Source organism: Rhinolophus hipposideros, assembly GCF_964194185.1.
Source record: "Rhinolophus hipposideros genome assembly, chromosome: 6".
Lineage (NCBI taxonomy): Eukaryota > Metazoa > Chordata > Mammalia > Chiroptera > Rhinolophidae > Rhinolophus > Rhinolophus hipposideros.
Window position 1 is genome coordinate 99233277 of NC_138052.1, and position 17841 is coordinate 99251117.

General features: G+C 46.9%; 1 protein-coding gene across 2 annotated transcripts in view; it reads left to right on the forward strand.

Annotated features, from left to right (window-relative positions):
* TRAF3IP1 (TRAF3 interacting protein 1) overlaps positions 1-17841 on the forward strand; it is a 52363-nt gene that overhangs the window by 15331 nt on the left and 19191 nt on the right. Inside the window, exons 8-14 of one of the 2 annotated variants that reach the window (XM_081050657.1) lie at positions 2900-3001; positions 5607-5627; positions 6628-6712; positions 7089-7172; positions 9103-9226; positions 9418-9454; positions 11603-11679. In XM_081050657.1, coding sequence (XP_080906783.1) covers positions 2900-3001; positions 5607-5627; positions 6628-6712; positions 7089-7172; positions 9103-9226; positions 9418-9454; positions 11603-11679 — 530 coding nt within the window. The remainder of the gene's footprint in view (positions 1-2899; positions 3002-5606; positions 5628-6627; positions 6713-7088; positions 7173-9102; positions 9227-9417; positions 9455-11602; positions 11680-17841) is intronic. The other variant, XM_081050658.1, reaches the window with a different exon arrangement.

A 17841-nucleotide genomic window follows, 5' to 3' on the forward strand; every position in this document is an offset into this window, starting at 1 on the left:
AGCTCTGCAAGATTAGGACGGAGCTTGGCGCCACCTGGTGGCCGTAAGCAGCGTCTGCTCGCTCTTTGTCTCTGGGTCCTGGTCCTGGTGACCTGGCCCTTCCCATCTCTCCCCGCCAGACGCTTCTCCCCTTGGGTTCTGCCACTGGACGTGCCCTGTGTCCCAGTGATCACCCTCACTCCAGTCACAAATGGCATCTTGTCCTGGCAGTCATTTAACTTCTGGAGCGCAGGGTTTGTCCGCAGCTGTTACAGTTCCTTAATTTCTCTCCTGGGTGTGAGTTCCAGATCCAGGGACATTGGGCCTGGCTAAGGAGCCTTTCCTCACAGTTCCCTTTCACCGCTAGCACTTCAAAGGAAAACGAGCCCCTGTGGTGGAGACCGCTGGCCCTGTCTTGCCAGGGCCATCACAGGACAATTTGTGGGTCTGGTTGTTGCCGGTCGCTTTTTCGGATGGATTGAAGAATTCAATACGGAATTTATCTGTTTCTTGTTTAAGACATGACCTGTTTCTTCCCTCACTTGATGTTGTAATGCGAGCTGCCTGAGAGTCCTTGTTCTATTAACATTTAGAACCAGTGGTTTGGCAGTCCAGGTTTTCCTGGCACATGAAGCCATCCATATCTTTAGTTTGCCTGGGTTCCCTCATTTCATTTTATTTTATTGTTTAAACTTTTTTCATTATGAAAAATACAGAAAAGTAGAAAGAATACAATGATTAAACTATAGGCCCAGTGTTTCTAACATTTTGTCATATTTGCTTCATCTACACATACATTTTTATGAACTATGTCTTAGTATATTGAAAATGTCCTAACACTTTACCTCTAAATACGTCCCTCAAAATACTTCAGTATGCAGCTCAAAAAATAAAAAAGATGTGCTCCTACGTAGCCACAGAATTACTGTTGTGCCCGTGGGATTCTTGGTCCTCATAGCATCTGAAACCGAGGCTGTATTCTAATTGCCTCAGAAAAGTTATTTCTTTTTTAAAGCAGGATCTAGTTAAGATTAATGCACTGTATTATTATTATTATGATGATGATCTCTTTAATGTCTTTGAATTTGGAATAACCTCCTCTCTCTATCCCCTTGCCCTTTTTGTGTTCCAGCATACTGACTTCTTAGCAAGATTATGTTGTCTTGTAGAATGTGCCACCTTCTGGATTTGTCTGATTGTTTCCTCGTAGTGTCATTTAACTTACGAAACTCCCCCACACCCTTGCCCCCCTCCCATCTTTCTGTTTGATCTAAAGGCCCGATTAGAGCTGGGTACAGTGTTTTGCACAGAACGCTGGCGGGATGGCAGGCTGCTTGTGGCTGTGTGGTGGGTTCTACATGCAGTTGGTGAGTTTCAGGGGTAGGGACTGACACACTGCTTTATGCACACGGCGCTCCCCGCTTTATGCACACGGTGCCACTGGACTCTATGGTGGCTCCACAGGGTGGGGCGCCTGTAGCTCAGGAAGGGCAGGCTCCCGCTCCAGGTGCAGGTTCTCCCTGGTTACCACTGGCCCTGACAGCAGATTGCGCTAATGCACCGACTTTTTTGCCAGTTCATAGTAATTTTAATGTTTTATGAGTGCATTATTTTTAAGCTATCATTTTGCAAATTGGTTAACCTGCCCTCTATGAGTAAGAATTGATTGTAGTAGTGTTAGTGAATATATGGCCTTTTTGTTGAGAGCCTACTGGCCCATGTGGGAATCGAACCGGCAGCCTTCGGAGTTAGGAGCATGGAGCTCCAACCCCCTGAGCCACTGGGCCGGCCCCGAATATATGGCCTTTTTATGTTCTTTCTATTTGTGTGAATTTGGGACTTAGTAAAGCATACTTAATTAAGAATACCCATAGAACTTTGAAAAGATAAAATTGTGCAAAGTGTCATTGGTCTCCTTGAACTGCAGAGAAAGATAATACATTTGTATTAATAATTTATTTATTGTGCTAGTGGGTTTTGTAGAGTATGGAAAAGGTTTGACACTTTTAAATAAAATAGAACTTCAAATTATTGGAGTGTTTTCTTCTAAAATTGATAGTCTATAGCTACCAAGCTGATACTTATTTTATTTTTAGACTTGTTTGTTTTGGAACTTAATATTTCAAATTGATTCTTTGGCTGCCCTCCGTAAGATACAATAAATACACACATTGACCCATAGTATGTAAGTCTGCCTCATTTTTTTTTAATTGAAGTTTATTGCGGTGACAATTGTTACATCATTTTTATAGATTGAGAAAAAATATCCTTAGAAAATTGCCATATACTCATGTTTTATGTAGTTCTATTACATAAACTAAAGCAGTCCTTTGATAGTTAATGACAGGTTGATTCTGATAAAAAGTATTTCTTTGAATACTTTTAAGAAATTATAAAACGTGTTTCAGGAGAGGGAACATTTTTCAAATTTTGTTTTTTCTCCCAGTTTCCTTTTAGACAGTGGGGTCCTTTAGTGATGGATCCCTTTCCAGCCCAGGGTCCTGCCACAATTCAAAGCCTGTTCCCCCAGCACCCTGCCCCTCTTTTGTTTTCAATCGGAAAAGCATTTCTCAGGCATTTGGTACTGATTTCTATCTTTATAACCATCGGCACGTCAGTCATCAGCAGACAGGTATTTGGGAGCTTTCAGTCTGTCTGTGTTGGTGGGGGTGAGGGGTGGGGCTGGCGGGCCCAGGCCTGTGCCTGTGCAGAGTGGACCGGAGCCTGCGCACGTCTCACTGTCCTGACCCCAGGGCCACGCCCGGACGACTGTTCTGGGCGCGTGTTCTTAAAAGCCGCCTTTGGTCGTCCTTTGGAAGCCTGAACTTTCCTGCGTGGGAAAGCACAGATCGGTGGGTGCTGTGATGACCCGCCTGCCCTGTACAGTCTTAACGGCCCGTTTTGAACTGTTTTGTGTCAGGAACAAAAGAAGCTAATACTAATTCAGCTAGTGTGTCAGACGAGCATTCAGCTAGTCTGTGGCGTGACAGCACTGAGCCCGTCCCAGCAGTGCCGCAGAAAGGTAAGGACGCCCCTTCCCGCTGCTGTCAGGGTCAGGGAGATGAGCAGCTCAGGTGTAGCGTGTGCCATTGGGTCTGTAGCCCACGTGGGGTCCAGGCCCTTAGCCTCAGGTCAGGCGGACGTGCCCAGGGACTCCCTTCCAGCTCTTTACAGAAATACACTAGTCACTGATAGCGCCAGATTCTCTCCTGGGTCCCCGCATTCTTTCTCAGCGAGATGAGGTGGCAGAGCCCGACAGTGTCAGGAATGGTCTGGAACAAGTGGGCTGAGCGCACGCCTCCGGATCTCGCGTTCAGAGAAAATGCTTAAACAGCACGAGACGCCGCCACTGCCTCAATTTTCTCTCTGTGACTCTCTTTTAGTGTCTTAAGTTGTACCTGGTTAGTCTCTGCTTTCAGCACCAATTTTCTCAGCATTTTAACGCAAGTTGTGGTCAGACACACATTCCGCATTTGCTGATTCAGGCCTGGAGGGGAGCAGTGCTTCCCTGCAGAGCCTGTTGTACTCCAGGAACCACGGGCACGTTGGGATCAGGCTGCAGGGGCGTGGTTAGCTGAGGGCTGGTGTCTGTCTGTTTGCTCCAACAGGAAACATTTGTTGAAGACTCACTGTGTGTGTCAGGCTCTAGGGCAGTGAGTGCATCAGTGAGCAGAAGTCAGACTGGAGAATGGCACCATGCCGCAGGGAGGCCGGCGGTTGTCGGGTGGGAAGGGAGAGCCTTTGAGGGGGGCACCCTGGGTCCTGTGGAAGCGCAGAGCCCGCTGGGTGGAGCGGAGCATCGGGCCAGCTCCCGCCAGGCGTCTGGCTGTGTTAGGCAGTTTAGCAGCAGGAAGCTTAAGGAGTGGCTTAATCATACTTAGATGGTTTTAGTTTGGGAGGCTTAGCCAGCAGTCAGGTGGAGAGAGTGGCCTGGGCTGTGTGGTGTGATGGGGAGGGGAGGGACAGTCAGATTCTAGAGGGGCTCACACATCTAAGGACATACACAGCCCAGCTCAGGAGAGGCCTGGACCAGAGATGACACATGAGGGTTGCTGGCATTTAGACGATGGTGGGGGCCCTGCTATGGCTGGGACAGAGAACAGCTCGAGGGAAGTTGGGCAGGAGGGCCTGCGTGACTGGTGTCTGGCCCTGGAATCTGGGGAAGAGGCTGAGTAGGTGCAAGGGTCCTGGGGCGGAGAGCCAGAAGGCGGCTGAGCTGTGGGGGTGCCGAGGGCTCGGGGACTGGTCCGTGATGGGTGAGAACTGCAGTGCGTACTTGTGGTCTCATGACTCAATTTCCCTGTTGTCAGGAACCCTTCTGAGCTGGTGAAGCCACAGTCTGTCCCCAATACCGACGGTCCAGGGCTTGGGTCACAGCCGCTGTTCTGTGCTCTGTCCTGGGCGCACCTCCCATTAGGCACTGCACTGAGGAGCGGGTCTGCTGTCACCTGCTCCTCTCTTCAGCAACCCTCCTTCGCAGGGTGGAGCCCAAGTCTCCCATCTGCCTTGTCCCTCTCTTGGGGCCTCTGAAACTGCCATGTGCACATTCTCACGCCTTGGTGCCTTTGGCCAGCATGGCTGTTTCACACTATCCTTGTACGTTCTCCAGGCCCCTCTTAACTCTGCCCCCAGCCAGTGCCAGGTCTGTCCTCTGCTGTGTCACTCCGTGGGGTGCGACCTCTGGGAGGTCCTGTGTTCCATGCACTAGGGTGCTGTGGGGCCTCCCGGTTCCCATTGCCACATAAGCTTGGTCCCCCTTCCCCAGAGCTGCTCCCTCGAGGGCACCGTTTGTGAGCTCTCTCCTGTAGAGTTCCCTAGTCAGTGGAAAGTTCTAAAGTCCTGCTGCGGACAAACGGAAGTGTCTGTGAGCGCTTCTCACGTGCACGCGGCCAGTCCTCAGAATAACGCAGGGCCTGACCCACGGCTGTGTGCGGTTTGGATCTGCTAGTGAGTTTTAAGGGTGTGATGCAGAAAGATGGTCCACCTGCGGGTGTGAATCCACCTCACTCCAACAGAGCTTCTGCTTGGGGACCTGTGACCCCATAGGTCACATTTGTCCCCAAGAGCAGCACTTGAAGAAAAAGGATCCTGGGTGAAAAGTGCCCAGGTCAGCCCATGGGGAGCTTGGGAAAGTTTCTCCTAACTTAGGAGCTGGTAGCAAATCCTTACCGACCGTTGTGTGAGGCAGGCTGTTGTTTGGTCTTCCCCGGAGCCATAACAGGGGCCTGGAGGCGCCCTTGCCGCATTCCCAGCTGTCCTGCACCCTCGAACCTCCCGAGTCAGGCTCCCGGCTTCTGGCTTTATCGCCCTTTGTCCCGTCTGCCTGTTTCATTTGTCTCTGTGATGCGCTCTTCATGTCCCTGTTTCCTGCTTTTGTGCGATAACATTTTATAACTCATGGTTTTGTTTGTTCTTTGCTGTTCTATTTTTGAAAACAAAACAGTGGGAGGAGGAAACTAGGAAAGAGGCTATAAAGAAATGACCGTTTTTGCCCCTAACAGACATCCAAAATTATGTATTATGTATTTTTCTCTAATTTTGTTTTGCTCATTTCATATACTGAGCTTTACTGACACAAAAGTGAATTTCTAATATGCGTTTCTTTTTTTCCCTTTTCTTATTTTTAGGTGACTCCCCTAGTGACACAGGTAAGGAGTGGTCTTAAATAAGTGTGTTTGTTACAGATTTGTGTGTGTGTGTGTGTGTGTGTGTGTGTGTGTGTGTGAGTATAGATGTAAACACACGCCCTCAGATTTATGTTTTACAAATTGTGTTAGTGGAAGTAATTTATTTTAAGGAAACATAACTACACCAATTTAAGATTTAATTTACATGTTTTATGTTTCAAAAGAATACATTACAGGATTTTTCCCCCCAGAATATAAAGTATATTTTCAATATTCAAATTCTGATTTATATTCATTATTTTCCAAAGTATAAAGCCCTTTTACTTTAAATAGTGGAGTAAATTTAATTATTTTAATAGTTTGAACTGGTTGTTTACTGATTAAATGTTTTTATCAAAGTGAAGAAAACTTTGTTCAGGATATAAATGTAATATGGGACATACCCAAAATAGAAAATTTTTAAAATATAGAAAAATATGAAGAAGAAAATGGAAAGCCTTGGTGATTCTACTGCTCATATGTTAAATGAATTTCCTTCTAGAACCCAATGCATGTATATGTAATTATTAGCTATATTATTATACTCTATTAATTACATATTAAAATGATGTCATTTTACACAAAAGGTTCTCACGTGTGATGATGCCATCATTTACTAAATTACCTGTTGTCACTGTTATAAATTCTGATGGGTGAACATTCTGACGTGTGTATTTACACGTGTCCATTTTTTTCTTTTGGTTGTATTTCCTTTAAGTGAAATTGCTGACTTGATTGAGCTACCTTTTGAATTCTATTTCTTGAGTAGTTGAACCAGTTTGTTTAAGGGCTTTTTCAGGGTTTAAGGGCGCCCATTTCCCCAGTCTTCAGCAGATTTAAGTGTCAGATTTCTGGTTCATCTTCATCAAAACGATAGGTGCAAAGTCCTTGAGTTTGCAGTTATTTACTCTGTCATCTGAAACGTGTATGAATCGTTTGTGTTTCTTCCTTTGTGAATTGCGGATGGGTTGACATCATTCAGAAAGAGAAGCAGGACCTGTCGGCCACGAGAAGTCAGAGGTGTCCGAGAGTTCTGCGACCCCCAGCGAGCCTCCCTCCCGCATCCGGTGCGTGCACGCCGTCCGCACACTCCTGCTTCTCTCTGTACCTCCTGAGTTTATCTCATGCTTGGGCTTAATCATGAGGATCTTTAAAAACCATATCTTTAGTTTTCCTGTACCTGGGTGTGTTACGTTTTAATTACTGGTAGTCATTACTTTTTATACCTTAGAATGAATGAAAATGTAAGATTAAAAAAATGGGTACTTTAAAATTGTCAGGTTAATGGAATGTTCTTCATATTCTGCAGACTATGTGCTAATTATTAGCGTGTCGATGGCGGCCTGGAAATGAGTGTTGCCATGGACCTGGGTTCTCTTTTGTCCACTTTGAAATGTGTACATGTTTTCTATCCTGTTGTGGTTTTTCACTCTTTGGGTTCAGAAGAATCTCTCGTCCTGGGAGTGCAAGACCCGCGCCTCCCCGGGTGAAGCGGCAAGACAGCGTGGAGGTGTTAACAGCAGACAGGTGAGGGTGTTGAGGGGTACGGGGGTCTCGTCATCGAGGCGCACATGTGTTCTCTGGCGCCCGGGGCTTCTCCAGGTGTGTCAGACTATGGGCTGAATGGCAGTCGGGCCCATGCGGGGGTAGGGGTGGGGCAGAGAGTGGCAGATGGTCCTGGGGGAACTTACCATTAAGGAAAAGAAAGAGCCAGTTGGGCCCACGCCTCAACCCATATACCTGCCTCACATTTCAGGTCAGTGAAAGAGAAAACATAAGTATTCATGCCTGTACAATTAAATCTTAAAATATGAGGGAAAGTGTTGGGGTGTATTTCTCTGATCTCTAGATAGTGGATTTTCTAAGCATAAAAACAATGAGGGGGAAAAATAGGAAGAAAAGATTTAGAGGCTTAGCTGCACAAAAAATAGAAAACAAGAGGTTGTCAGAAAGACCTAAACAGTGTAAAGACAAGCCACAGACAGGGCTTTTGTAAGTTTACAGTCCTGCCTGTGGGACTTTGGGGTCCCAAGAGTACAGCGGTCGCAGGCTGGCTCGGAGTGGGTAGCAGATAGAATTGGGGGCAGAGAGCCGAGGCAGCAGGTGCAGACACGTTGCCAGCAGAAGCAGAGCCAGGGTCGTGGGGAGCAGGACAGAAGGCAGTGCCGGTGAGACAGCGAGCGCATTTTTCCAGTGACAGGGTGATCCATTGGGGAGGGGACTGTGGTGACCTGGGAGATGCAGGGTCGAGGGCAGTTGTTGGACAGGCCCTGAGTGGGTGAGGGGACGTGGAGGGACTGGCTTACAGAAGACCGTGGAGCGTTGGCGTTCGAGTGAGGTTCTGGGAGGTACGTTCTCTGCAGTTCATTCTTGGGAGCGAAGAGTATGGGGAAGAGGAGCAGGGGTTCAGGGGTCGGGGTGCAGTGTGAAACCCACGGGCTACAGCAGAGGTGCTCATCTAGGGGCCACCCCACCCTTCCGGGGGCATCTTGGGACATCAGAGCCACGTTGGGACGTTTTCTCACCTCATGGCTGTGGAGAAAGTGGAGGGAAGGTTCTTGGCATCTACCTGGGAGTCGGGGCCAGGGATGTGGCTAAACACCGGGAGGTGGACAGGCAGCCCCCCACGGAGACCCACCGCCCGCTCAGAGGACCCCCGTGCAGAGTGTGGCAGCTGGCCCGGAGAAGCAGGGCTGGATGGCGGGGCTGCATGCAGGCACGTGGTGTGAAGTGACGAGAGTCAGTGTGCAGTGGCCAGCTGCGTGGTGCTGGTGGTCAGAGGGGGGTGCTGGGATTGTGGCTGGGGGCTTCCTGTCAGTGGCAGTGACAAGCTATGACCCCAGGAATGTGGCTGAGTGACTGACACAGGATCATGACAGAAGAGATCAGGAACTTTAGAGGCCAGGGCTTGGAAAGATCATTTCCCAGGACAAGAAATCATGGAGTTCAGACTGGCGCAGTGTTGGCAGGGAGCCAGGAGTGCAGGGGTGAGGCTTGGGGTTGGCTGATGGCGGTGGCAGTGGTGGGGTTGAGGGTAAGAGAGTCTGATGACATGAAATTCAGAGTGGGCAGATTTTAGAATGATCTGGAAGCTACAATAAGCAAAAGGAAAACACTGAGCCTCCCCGTACCCTGGGGTTTGTCTTTTGGGAGAATAGGCCCCTTAGGTGAGGGGCTGCCGGTGGAGACCTGGTGTCCCAGAGAGCCCAGCCAGGGATGAAAGCGGGCCCTCTGTTTGTTTGTTAGAGGGCACAAGGTCTGGGGGGAGCGGGGGAGGGCCCACTGGGACCCAGGCCTGGGGCCTTCACTCAGCTGCCACTGGCACTGTGTGATGTAGAGAGGGTCGGTGGTAACGTTACCCCGCACGATACCCCGCACGCAGGGCCATGTGTGTGGGGCTGATGGAAACCTGTGGCCAAGTAACAGTTGTGATTGAGTCAGATTTCTTTTTGTTTAGGATAGGGAGTGGGAAAGCCGTCTCAAATGTGATCGTGGAGTCACAGAATTCTGATAATGAGGAAGATGAGCAGTTCATGGTGGAGGCTGCCCCCCAGCTCTCTGAGACGTCAGAGCTTGACGTGGTTAGTCAACCGGACGGGCTGTTTCTGTAATTGTACTTCAACCCCAGCGCTTGCCTTTGGGTGGATATTTTCCTTTAATCCTCCGTTAGTTTCCCCCTCTCTAATTGCATCTTTCCTCTGATGGACAAGAGCATCATGCTGAGAAAACCACAAACCCCAATCTCCTTTTCTCTCCTTCCTTTCCTGTTTAGGTACAAGCAGTAGAACTGGAGGGCGACGAGAAGCACGGTGAGTTCTGGGTGTGTGTGTGTGTGCATGTGCACCATTGCGTGCACGCATGTGCATGTGTGTACTCCTGTGTGTGTGCATGTGTGTGCGCATGTGTGCATGCATGTGCACCATTGTGTGCACGTGTATGCATGTGTGTACTCCTGTGTGCATGTGCGCGCATGCCTCTGTACGTGTGTGCACATGTGTACTCCTGTGTGTGCATGTGTGCGCACACGTGTACGTGCACCTGCACATGTGTGCATGTGTGTACTGTGTGCGTGCATGTGTGTATGCGTGTGTGCGTGACTGGGTGCGTGAATGTGTGTATACGCACGTGTGTGCGTGTGTGAGAAAGACCTAGTGCACACGAGCTATGTGTACCCATTGTGGTCAGCAGTCTCACAGCAGTAGAGGGAACGCCATGGGCATGGATCTCTCTGAGGTTGGTGGGTTTTATTCTAGGAGACAATGGTTACTGCTCCCTGTTCTTAGAGGACCAAGGAGGGAAGCCCTAGACCCTCGAGATCAGCTGTGGGCTGTTTCGTAGGTGACTCCCTTTGTCACCCGTCCAGTTAGATTTGGAATTGCATGACCTCTGAGGTCATTCCCAGATTGACAGTTCTGTGATAGTATCTGTTCTCGTCCCAAACACAGTGTTTTCTTTGTATTTTTTTTTAAACTTTCATTTATTTTTAAGTGTGTTTTCCCAGGACCCATCAGCTCCAAGTCAAGTAGTTGTTTCCATCTAGTTGTGGAGGGCACAACTCACAGTGGCCCACGTGGGGATCGAACTGGCAACCCACTAATAGGTCTTTTTTTCCCATATTCTTCCGTTCCCATCCATTGGTTCTAGAGACTTGATCAGGTTCAGGTGTTTGGGGCAGGACTGCTTCGTAGCAGGTGGTGTTCTTGCTGAGGTCTGCTTGTGATGTGAGGCCAGGTGGTTTCCTGAAGGCCACAGCACGGCGACACTCATCCCGTCCTCCCTCCTCAGGTTTCAGCTGGACACCCAGGGAGCGAGACTTTTCCTTCCCGCGGTGACCCTCCCGTTACTGGTCACTCGGCTCTCTGGCACCCATCAGAGGAGCCTGGCCGCGCATGGCTTCTGCATTGGTCGTTGTTGCTAGGGCTTTCCTTCTTATTTTTTTAATAGGAAAGTATATCCTGAGTTCACACTGGTATTTCCAACCAGCTTCTCACAACTGCAGTGTTTTCCTCAGTGCTCTGAATTTACATTTGCGTCTCATGCCCGCGGTCCTGGCCCCATCATCGGCCGTGCACGCTGGCCTCACCTGCAGAGTGCAGTTTATTAGTTCCATTTTTGTTTCAGTTCTTAGGCATTGAAAGTTAGGTTTAATTTTGTTTTATTTACGTAAAATATTGCGTTTTCAAGGCTACATGGATTAAACAAGGTGAGCTCAGAGAAGCGGGGCTTCCATCCTGTCTCCTCCCCTGGTAGGCAACAGTAAAATACAAGGCTTACACTTCCCTTTGAAAGGCAGAAGTACATGCCCCTGTGTGGATTTGTCGGTATGAGCGCTTCTCCATCTTGCTCGTCTACCTGATGACGTGCTGGCACCCATCCCACAGCCATGCAGAGTGGTCGGTCCTCACGCGTGGTTGTGTCGTCCCCCCCGTAGACGGGCCTGGGTTAGTCAGCCGCTTTCATACTGATGCACATTTGGGTAACCAGTATTTTAAAGAAAATAGTTTTTCATATGACATTTACCCCATGGCTTATTCGGCTTTGTTTTGTTTTGTTTTTTAAGAAGTTGACTCTTGCCCCATGAAAGAAGTATTAGAACTTAGAAGCAATTCAGAATTGTCATATCTGCTTGTAATAGGTGGTTATCTTTTGAATGTTACTCTATTTCTTAATCTTTGGAAGTAGAAAAGAAAATCTATTTTATTTCTAAAATTTTTTTTTCACCCTTCATGGAGCTGATTTCTTTGAAACACTCTGGAATTGTGTAGTTAATTTCCACAGCAGCTGTTATCAGTCTGTGTAGGCTATCTTTTATCAGATAAAGATTATTTGAAGCTGTTTTCAGTAGAAAGGAGGAAGAATGAGAACTTACTATTCTTCCCATCCTGCCACCCACTTGAGATAGAACAGCTTCTTTGTGCAGAGAATAACTTTAACATAAAACCACTGCTTTCCAACAGGAGGACTTGTCAAAAAAATTTTGGAGACCAAGAAAGATTATGAGAAGTTGCAGCTGTCACCCAAACCTGGAGAGAAGGTAAAGAACGATTTCTATGAACAGTAACATTTTAGCCATGTGTGTCACACATTTACTTTGAAAAGTTAGAGCACTTTTCAAATGCTGTGATTATCAGTAGCGTCTGTTTCTATATTTAAAAGCCGCAGTTGGGGGGATAGAAAACTCTGGGCTCTTTCAGTGTACTGTGACTCCCCTGGACCCGTCCAGCCCTGTCCTGAGGGCGGCAGCAGCCTTGGGGGGGGGGGCAGGAGTCAAGGCCCAACAGCCTGTCTGCTCTGACCCTGGTTCTCCCTCCATGCGGAGTCGGAGTCGGGAGGCGGGGGAGGTGGCCGGTGGCAAAGGAAGAGATGGGGCAGTTCTGGAGCCTGGCTTTTCACTGCGGGCGCTCTTTGTAGCTGGGCTTCCAGCAGCCTTTCTTACAGCTGTGTGATGTGTGTTGTTGGGACCCCAGCCTCAAGCCAGACACTGCCCTTGGTATGTGACCCTGGCGTGAATACCTCCAGGTTGGGATGTGCCTCCGATGTCACAGCCGGGTTGCTGTTGTAGTCACTTTAAAAAATAGGAATAAATACTCATTTATTGTTTTGTTTTTAATAGACGGAAGTTTCTTGGCTCGTTTTATCAGCAGCCAACAATTCCAATAAGTTTTACACACTTGCACACACACACACTTGCACACATGCTCCCCCACTCACCCCAGTTAATTTAATGGTTATTTGTTTTAGATAATTCTGCTTAAAATATCCTGGTTGGTCATGAAGACATGGTCTGAAGAGAGTGTGCAGTGAGAGGAAAGTTACAGGGGCCCTTAGAACAGTGATGCCCGAGGCTGACGTGGCTGGAGGCTGTGCCTGAGGCCGCTGCTCTTCTGAAAGGGATGGATGGGTTTGTGTGGCCTGCTCGCCCCAGGCTGTGCAAGGCTAGTTTGTCAGAGTCCTTTTCCTGGGCCTGAGGCTCCTGTTGTCCCTGGCTGTCTGCCCCCAGTGGAGGCACTGTGTGCCTCCAGGCTGTTATTGTAGGTGACCGTGGAAGCTTCAGTTGGTTTAAATTTTATAGCTCTTGACTTTTATGCAAAGCATACTAGGCTGGGGTTTCCAAGTGTCCTCTGAAGAGTAAATTTCAGAGTAGTGGATCTTTTGACATTAGAAGATAAAAGGAAAAGAATCCTCATTTGGTGAACATTTGATCCTTTGAAAAAGTACAGCGAGGAAGTGTCTGCAGAGGAAGGGATTGCAGTCAGGATGATGGGTCTTACAGCCGAGCAGGGAGGAGCCGGCAAGCCTGTCTGCTCAGCTTTCTTTAGTAGATTGATACACCTCAGATTTACATTTAACTTGTTGGTCTTTTAGAAAATCTTGGATTTTTTTAAAATAAAAGAAATTGAAATGTACAGGAAACGTTGAAGTCCTTTCTGTTTTGCCCAGCCCCACGGTCCCCGGGCAGCCACCGGAAGGCATGCGGTGTGCCCCTTGCTGTGCCCCTTGCTCTGTGCGTTGTTCTGGGAGATGTGCTGTTTCCCTGCTACACGTGTGTGACGCGGGTTGCTTCTTCAGGCAGTGTGTTGTCTCTGGGCCCCTCCTGTTTCCATACTTGTGGATCCAGTTTGTTCACTTTAACTGGTGAGGGCACCCCATGATTTGTTGGTTAATTCCCTTACTGACTGGTGGGCATTTCGGTCTCTCAGCCTTTCGCTGTGATCAGTGCTCTGTGGGCTCCTGCCCGTGTCTCCTGGCGTCCGAGAGCCAGCACCCTTGCCATGCATCATCGGCACGTTTTCTATGAAGGGCCAGGCAGTAAGGACTCCCGGCTCAGAGCCACAGTCTGTGGGCTGCAGCTTCTCAGCTCTGCGGGTGAGCTGGCCTGCAGGCGGCCGGGCACACAGACGGTGAGCGAGTGTGGATGTGTTCCCGTGAAACTTGGCTCGCAGCCGAGGACCCCGCCTGGGGCCGCAGTGTGCAGCCCTGCCTCGGAGCCTGTGTCCAGACAAACTGCTGTGCCACATCGTCCCCAATGTGGCCGTCCAGATTTGCTCCCCTAAAGGGGTGGAAGTCTGTTTGCGCACGTGTGTGCCAGCCAGCTGACACAGCGAACATGGCCGCCGCCCACGATGGCGGCCTGTGCCCACTCTCTCCATGCTCCCCCAGCCCCAGGCCCACATCCACTCGTGCGCTTTTGGTTGCTGCTTTGCACTTTGCCTGTCCTACAATTATATGTGAATGGACTCGTTCGGGACGTGCTTTTTTTTCATCTGGCTTCCTTTACTTGTCAGACTTTGAGACGTGACCGTGCTGCAGCATGTGCCCCATGTCATGCCTTTTCATTGCTGTGGGCAGGCCACATTTGTCATTTAATGAACACGAGGGTTGTTTCAGTGTGGGCCTGTTACAAGAGAAGCTGCGGTGAACGTTCACATACAGGTTTCCGTGTGGACAACTTCTTCCATTCCTCTGGGTACATACCTGGCAGTGGGACTGCTGGGACACGTGGTAAACGTGTGTTTACTGTGGTAAGAAATTGCTAAGCTGTTTTCCCACGTGGTGGCACCATTTTCCATCCTGCCTGCAGTGATGAGACGTCCAGTGGCTCCAGGAGGTCATCACCGCTTGGTATGTCAGCCTTTGGGATGTTTGGTGGTTTTAAGTGGCATGTCCTTAATGGGAATGATTACCTGTGTCCACTGCTGGCTCCCCCTCTTCTCACTCTTAGTGCCGTTGAAGTCTGATGTTGCTGGCTGTTCTGTTCTCTCAGGTTATCCTTTCTGTTGGTTTTACCAAGTCAGTTTCTTTAGCGGGTGTACCCCATTTTCCTATTTCTGTTTTAGTTTCTTTTGTTAATTACTATTTGAATCAGTTAGGATTGGGCTTACATGTAAGTGAGGAAAGGTCTGAAACAATAGTGGCTTCCATGAGGTAGGAAGTGCTGTAGCCCACGAGTCCAAGTCTGGAGCTGGCAGTGACCCAGAAGCCTTCTGTCTCATGCCTGCACTCTCGGGACCTTCATGCCTTAGGGCACCTCAGGGGCCAGGATGGCTGCCCGCTTCCAGCTGCCAGACCTGCATTCTAGCCAGAAGGAAGGAGGAAGAGGGAAGTAAAGGCTATTTATTAGAAGCTGTGCACATGACTTCCACTTACGTTATATTGGCCGGATCTTTGTCACTGAGGGGACCATGAAGAGAAACCTTTATTCCAGGCATCAGTTTGCTTGGCTAACCATCAGGGATTCCATTAACACAGACTAAAACTTGCCAGATTTTCTCACTGCCTGGCACGCTCAAAAAATGACAATATTTGCAAGGCACGTGGGTATGTGGAGGAGGCCGCCTGTTGGCCAAGAGCTGAGGGTTCTGCAACTAGCGTTTCTACCACATTGGGCTATACTCGGACACAGGAAGCTTTGCTGAAAGAAGGGAGATCAGACACTGGGGTCGACCACAGTCTCTTCCACAGCCTTTCCTAGGAAGTTGTTCATTTCATTCACGTGTACGGAGTCATGGCACAAAGACGTTTGAAGTATACTTTTATGATTTTAAAAATGTATCTACAGTTATAGTTTTCCTTTCCTTCCAGAAATGTTATCTTTTATTCCCCTTGATGAGACTTTAAAAAAGCTATTGAAATAGACACCCTCTAGCAAAGAATCAGCTTTTGGTTTTGTAGATACTCAATTTTGTTTTCATTTCATTGATTTCTATTCTTTCTTTTTCCTTTTAGTTTCTTTGGGTGTTTGCTTTTTCTAGCCTCTTGTGTAAAATACTTAGCTCATTTATTTGTAGTCTTTGTCATTTTAAAAAGCAATATATTTAAGACTATACATTTCTCTTTAAGCATGCTTTATACTTGAATGTTAAATTCCGTGAATAAGGAGTTAACATTCAATATTAAAAATTCTTGAATTTTAACGTGAAGTACTTTGTTGTTATTTTTTTTAAACATGGGCTATTGGGCAGTCTGTTCTTTAGATTTCAAACATAAGGGTTTTTAAAAAGTCTTATTGACAGTATCTAATATAATTGCATGTTCAAAGGATATGGTCTGTATGATACCAATTTTTGGAATTGCGCCTGTCTCTGTAGCCTGGTCTGTGGTTGTTGTGTGTAAATATTTCAGAATGCCTGCACAGCCGTCTGCTCTGCACACTTTGGGGCCTGGCCTCAGTGCCTTCTTGAGGAGGCAGCTGTAAGAAGGTGAGCTCAGCCCATGGGCCAAGCCTGCCTATCGTCATGATTGATTTATACGTATGAGTCATGATATGAGTTACTTGTCTTCTCTCTGTCTGCTTAGAAACTTGAATAGATGTTTTCTCTGCTTTTCACATAAGTTGTAGTGGGCCCTTCGTCTCGGTACTTTTTAGTTTTTTGGAGGGAGCATTTTTTTTCAATGCTAAGGAAATACATATTTGTAATCTGGGCATCTCTCCAGCCTGTCTTTGAAGTTGCATTGGAAGAAAAGCCATTTCTTATTGTGCTAATGGACTTGAATAATACATTATAGAATAAATATGTGAATCCGACTGCTTTGAGCATTTTTTTCATTATCCTGACTTATTTGTTCTCTTTTCAAGAGGAAATATTAAACTTTGTTAATAGTAAGATATTAGTTCATGCCAGCATTTTTTCCTTCAGATTTATGAAGGTTTTGAAAAACAACCAGAAAAGCAGTTTTATTAGCGTTTCTTATGCTTCAAAACTACTTGCGTTTTAAACTTTATAACTAAAGATGTTTTAGAGAAATAGCCAGCAATTTCAAAGATAGTTCACTCACTTTAAAGTACTGGTTAGAGATTTCTCAGTCCTGAGTTTTCAATCTCCTTTTATATTATCTTCTTTCAGCTTTTTTTCATGTTATATCTGTTCTAAGTGAATGTAAATTTCAGATGATTTTTCTTTTCATTTAAATTCTTTAATTTGAAATAGACCGTCTCAGAGTATTTCCCTTTGTAGATTTATTTCTCTTTCAGTGTATTTCAAGTTGTGATTTTACTCTCTTCAGCTTGTTTGTCACGTAAATGGTGCATCTTCGGGGAGAGTTGGGGTCACCCCTCTCCTCTGATGAGAACTTGGGCTTCGTGGGGAGGCAGCTGTAAGAATATGTATCAAAGCCTGTGGGCTGCATCTGCCTATGGTCATTATCGGTACGTGTGCATACGAGTCATGATGCTAGCTGCTTGTCTTCTGTCTCATTTAAAAATTCAAGAGATGTTTTCTCTGCTTTTCAGGAGTTGTGGTGTACCTTTGGTCTCAGTACTTCGTGCTGGGTTTTACCTGTGTGTATGTATTTTACTGTCCTTCGCCATGGAAGTTGTAACAAGGGCCAAATGTAGCATGCAGTGTCGGTAGGGATTGTAGATGACGTGCGTTTGGACCATGAGAACCTGTCATGTGCTGTAATGCCTCTCGATAGATAAAGCAACCTTTTCACAAACATGGTACATTTTACTTATAATAGTTAGTATGTAGCAAATAGCTAAATTCTTATGTGAAAGTCAGGGACTGCAGTCTTGCTCTCTTTCACTTTGTTGATTTAGACCTTTAAATTATTTCTTCTTTTGGTAGCTAGATGGTGCAATTTCAACACAAATGCTTTAATCCTGTTAGGAAAAAAAACGCTATTCCCAATTCCTTCTTAGCTGAAATTCTGCACCTGATAAAAGTATTTTTAGTTTGGACGTTTGTGGTCCTAGTGTTATTGGATGTCCTTTTGCTAGGAATATTGTTTTCATTTACATATTTTTACTCAGTGAATGATAATGTGATTAATAAACATCTTATTTTAACTAAAAATTTCAACTCAAAATTCATGTTATGCTACATTTATCACTTTTCTAGATTTTAGTCACTTTTGGCCCCATAAGTCACGTTGCTTTAGTGCCATCAATACCCTATTCTGTGCTTTGCATAAAAGTTAGCTTTAATTTGGTTAACGTTGACAGCCTAAGTCTGCAGACATAAATTCAGTCACTAAGTAGGGAAGACCCGGTGTTTAAATATGTTCAGTGTGAGAGTTAACCGATGCATGAGGGGTCAGTGTTATAGTAGCCGCAGGATGAAAAGCACTTGATAAAAATTAGAATTCAGATTGAATTTAGTCAAATTGACTGTGAAAAAAGGGGTGAAGCTCAGTGGGACAAAGTGCAGGTTGTCTGGAGAGCAATGAAGAGAGAAACAGAAGGGACTTCGTCACA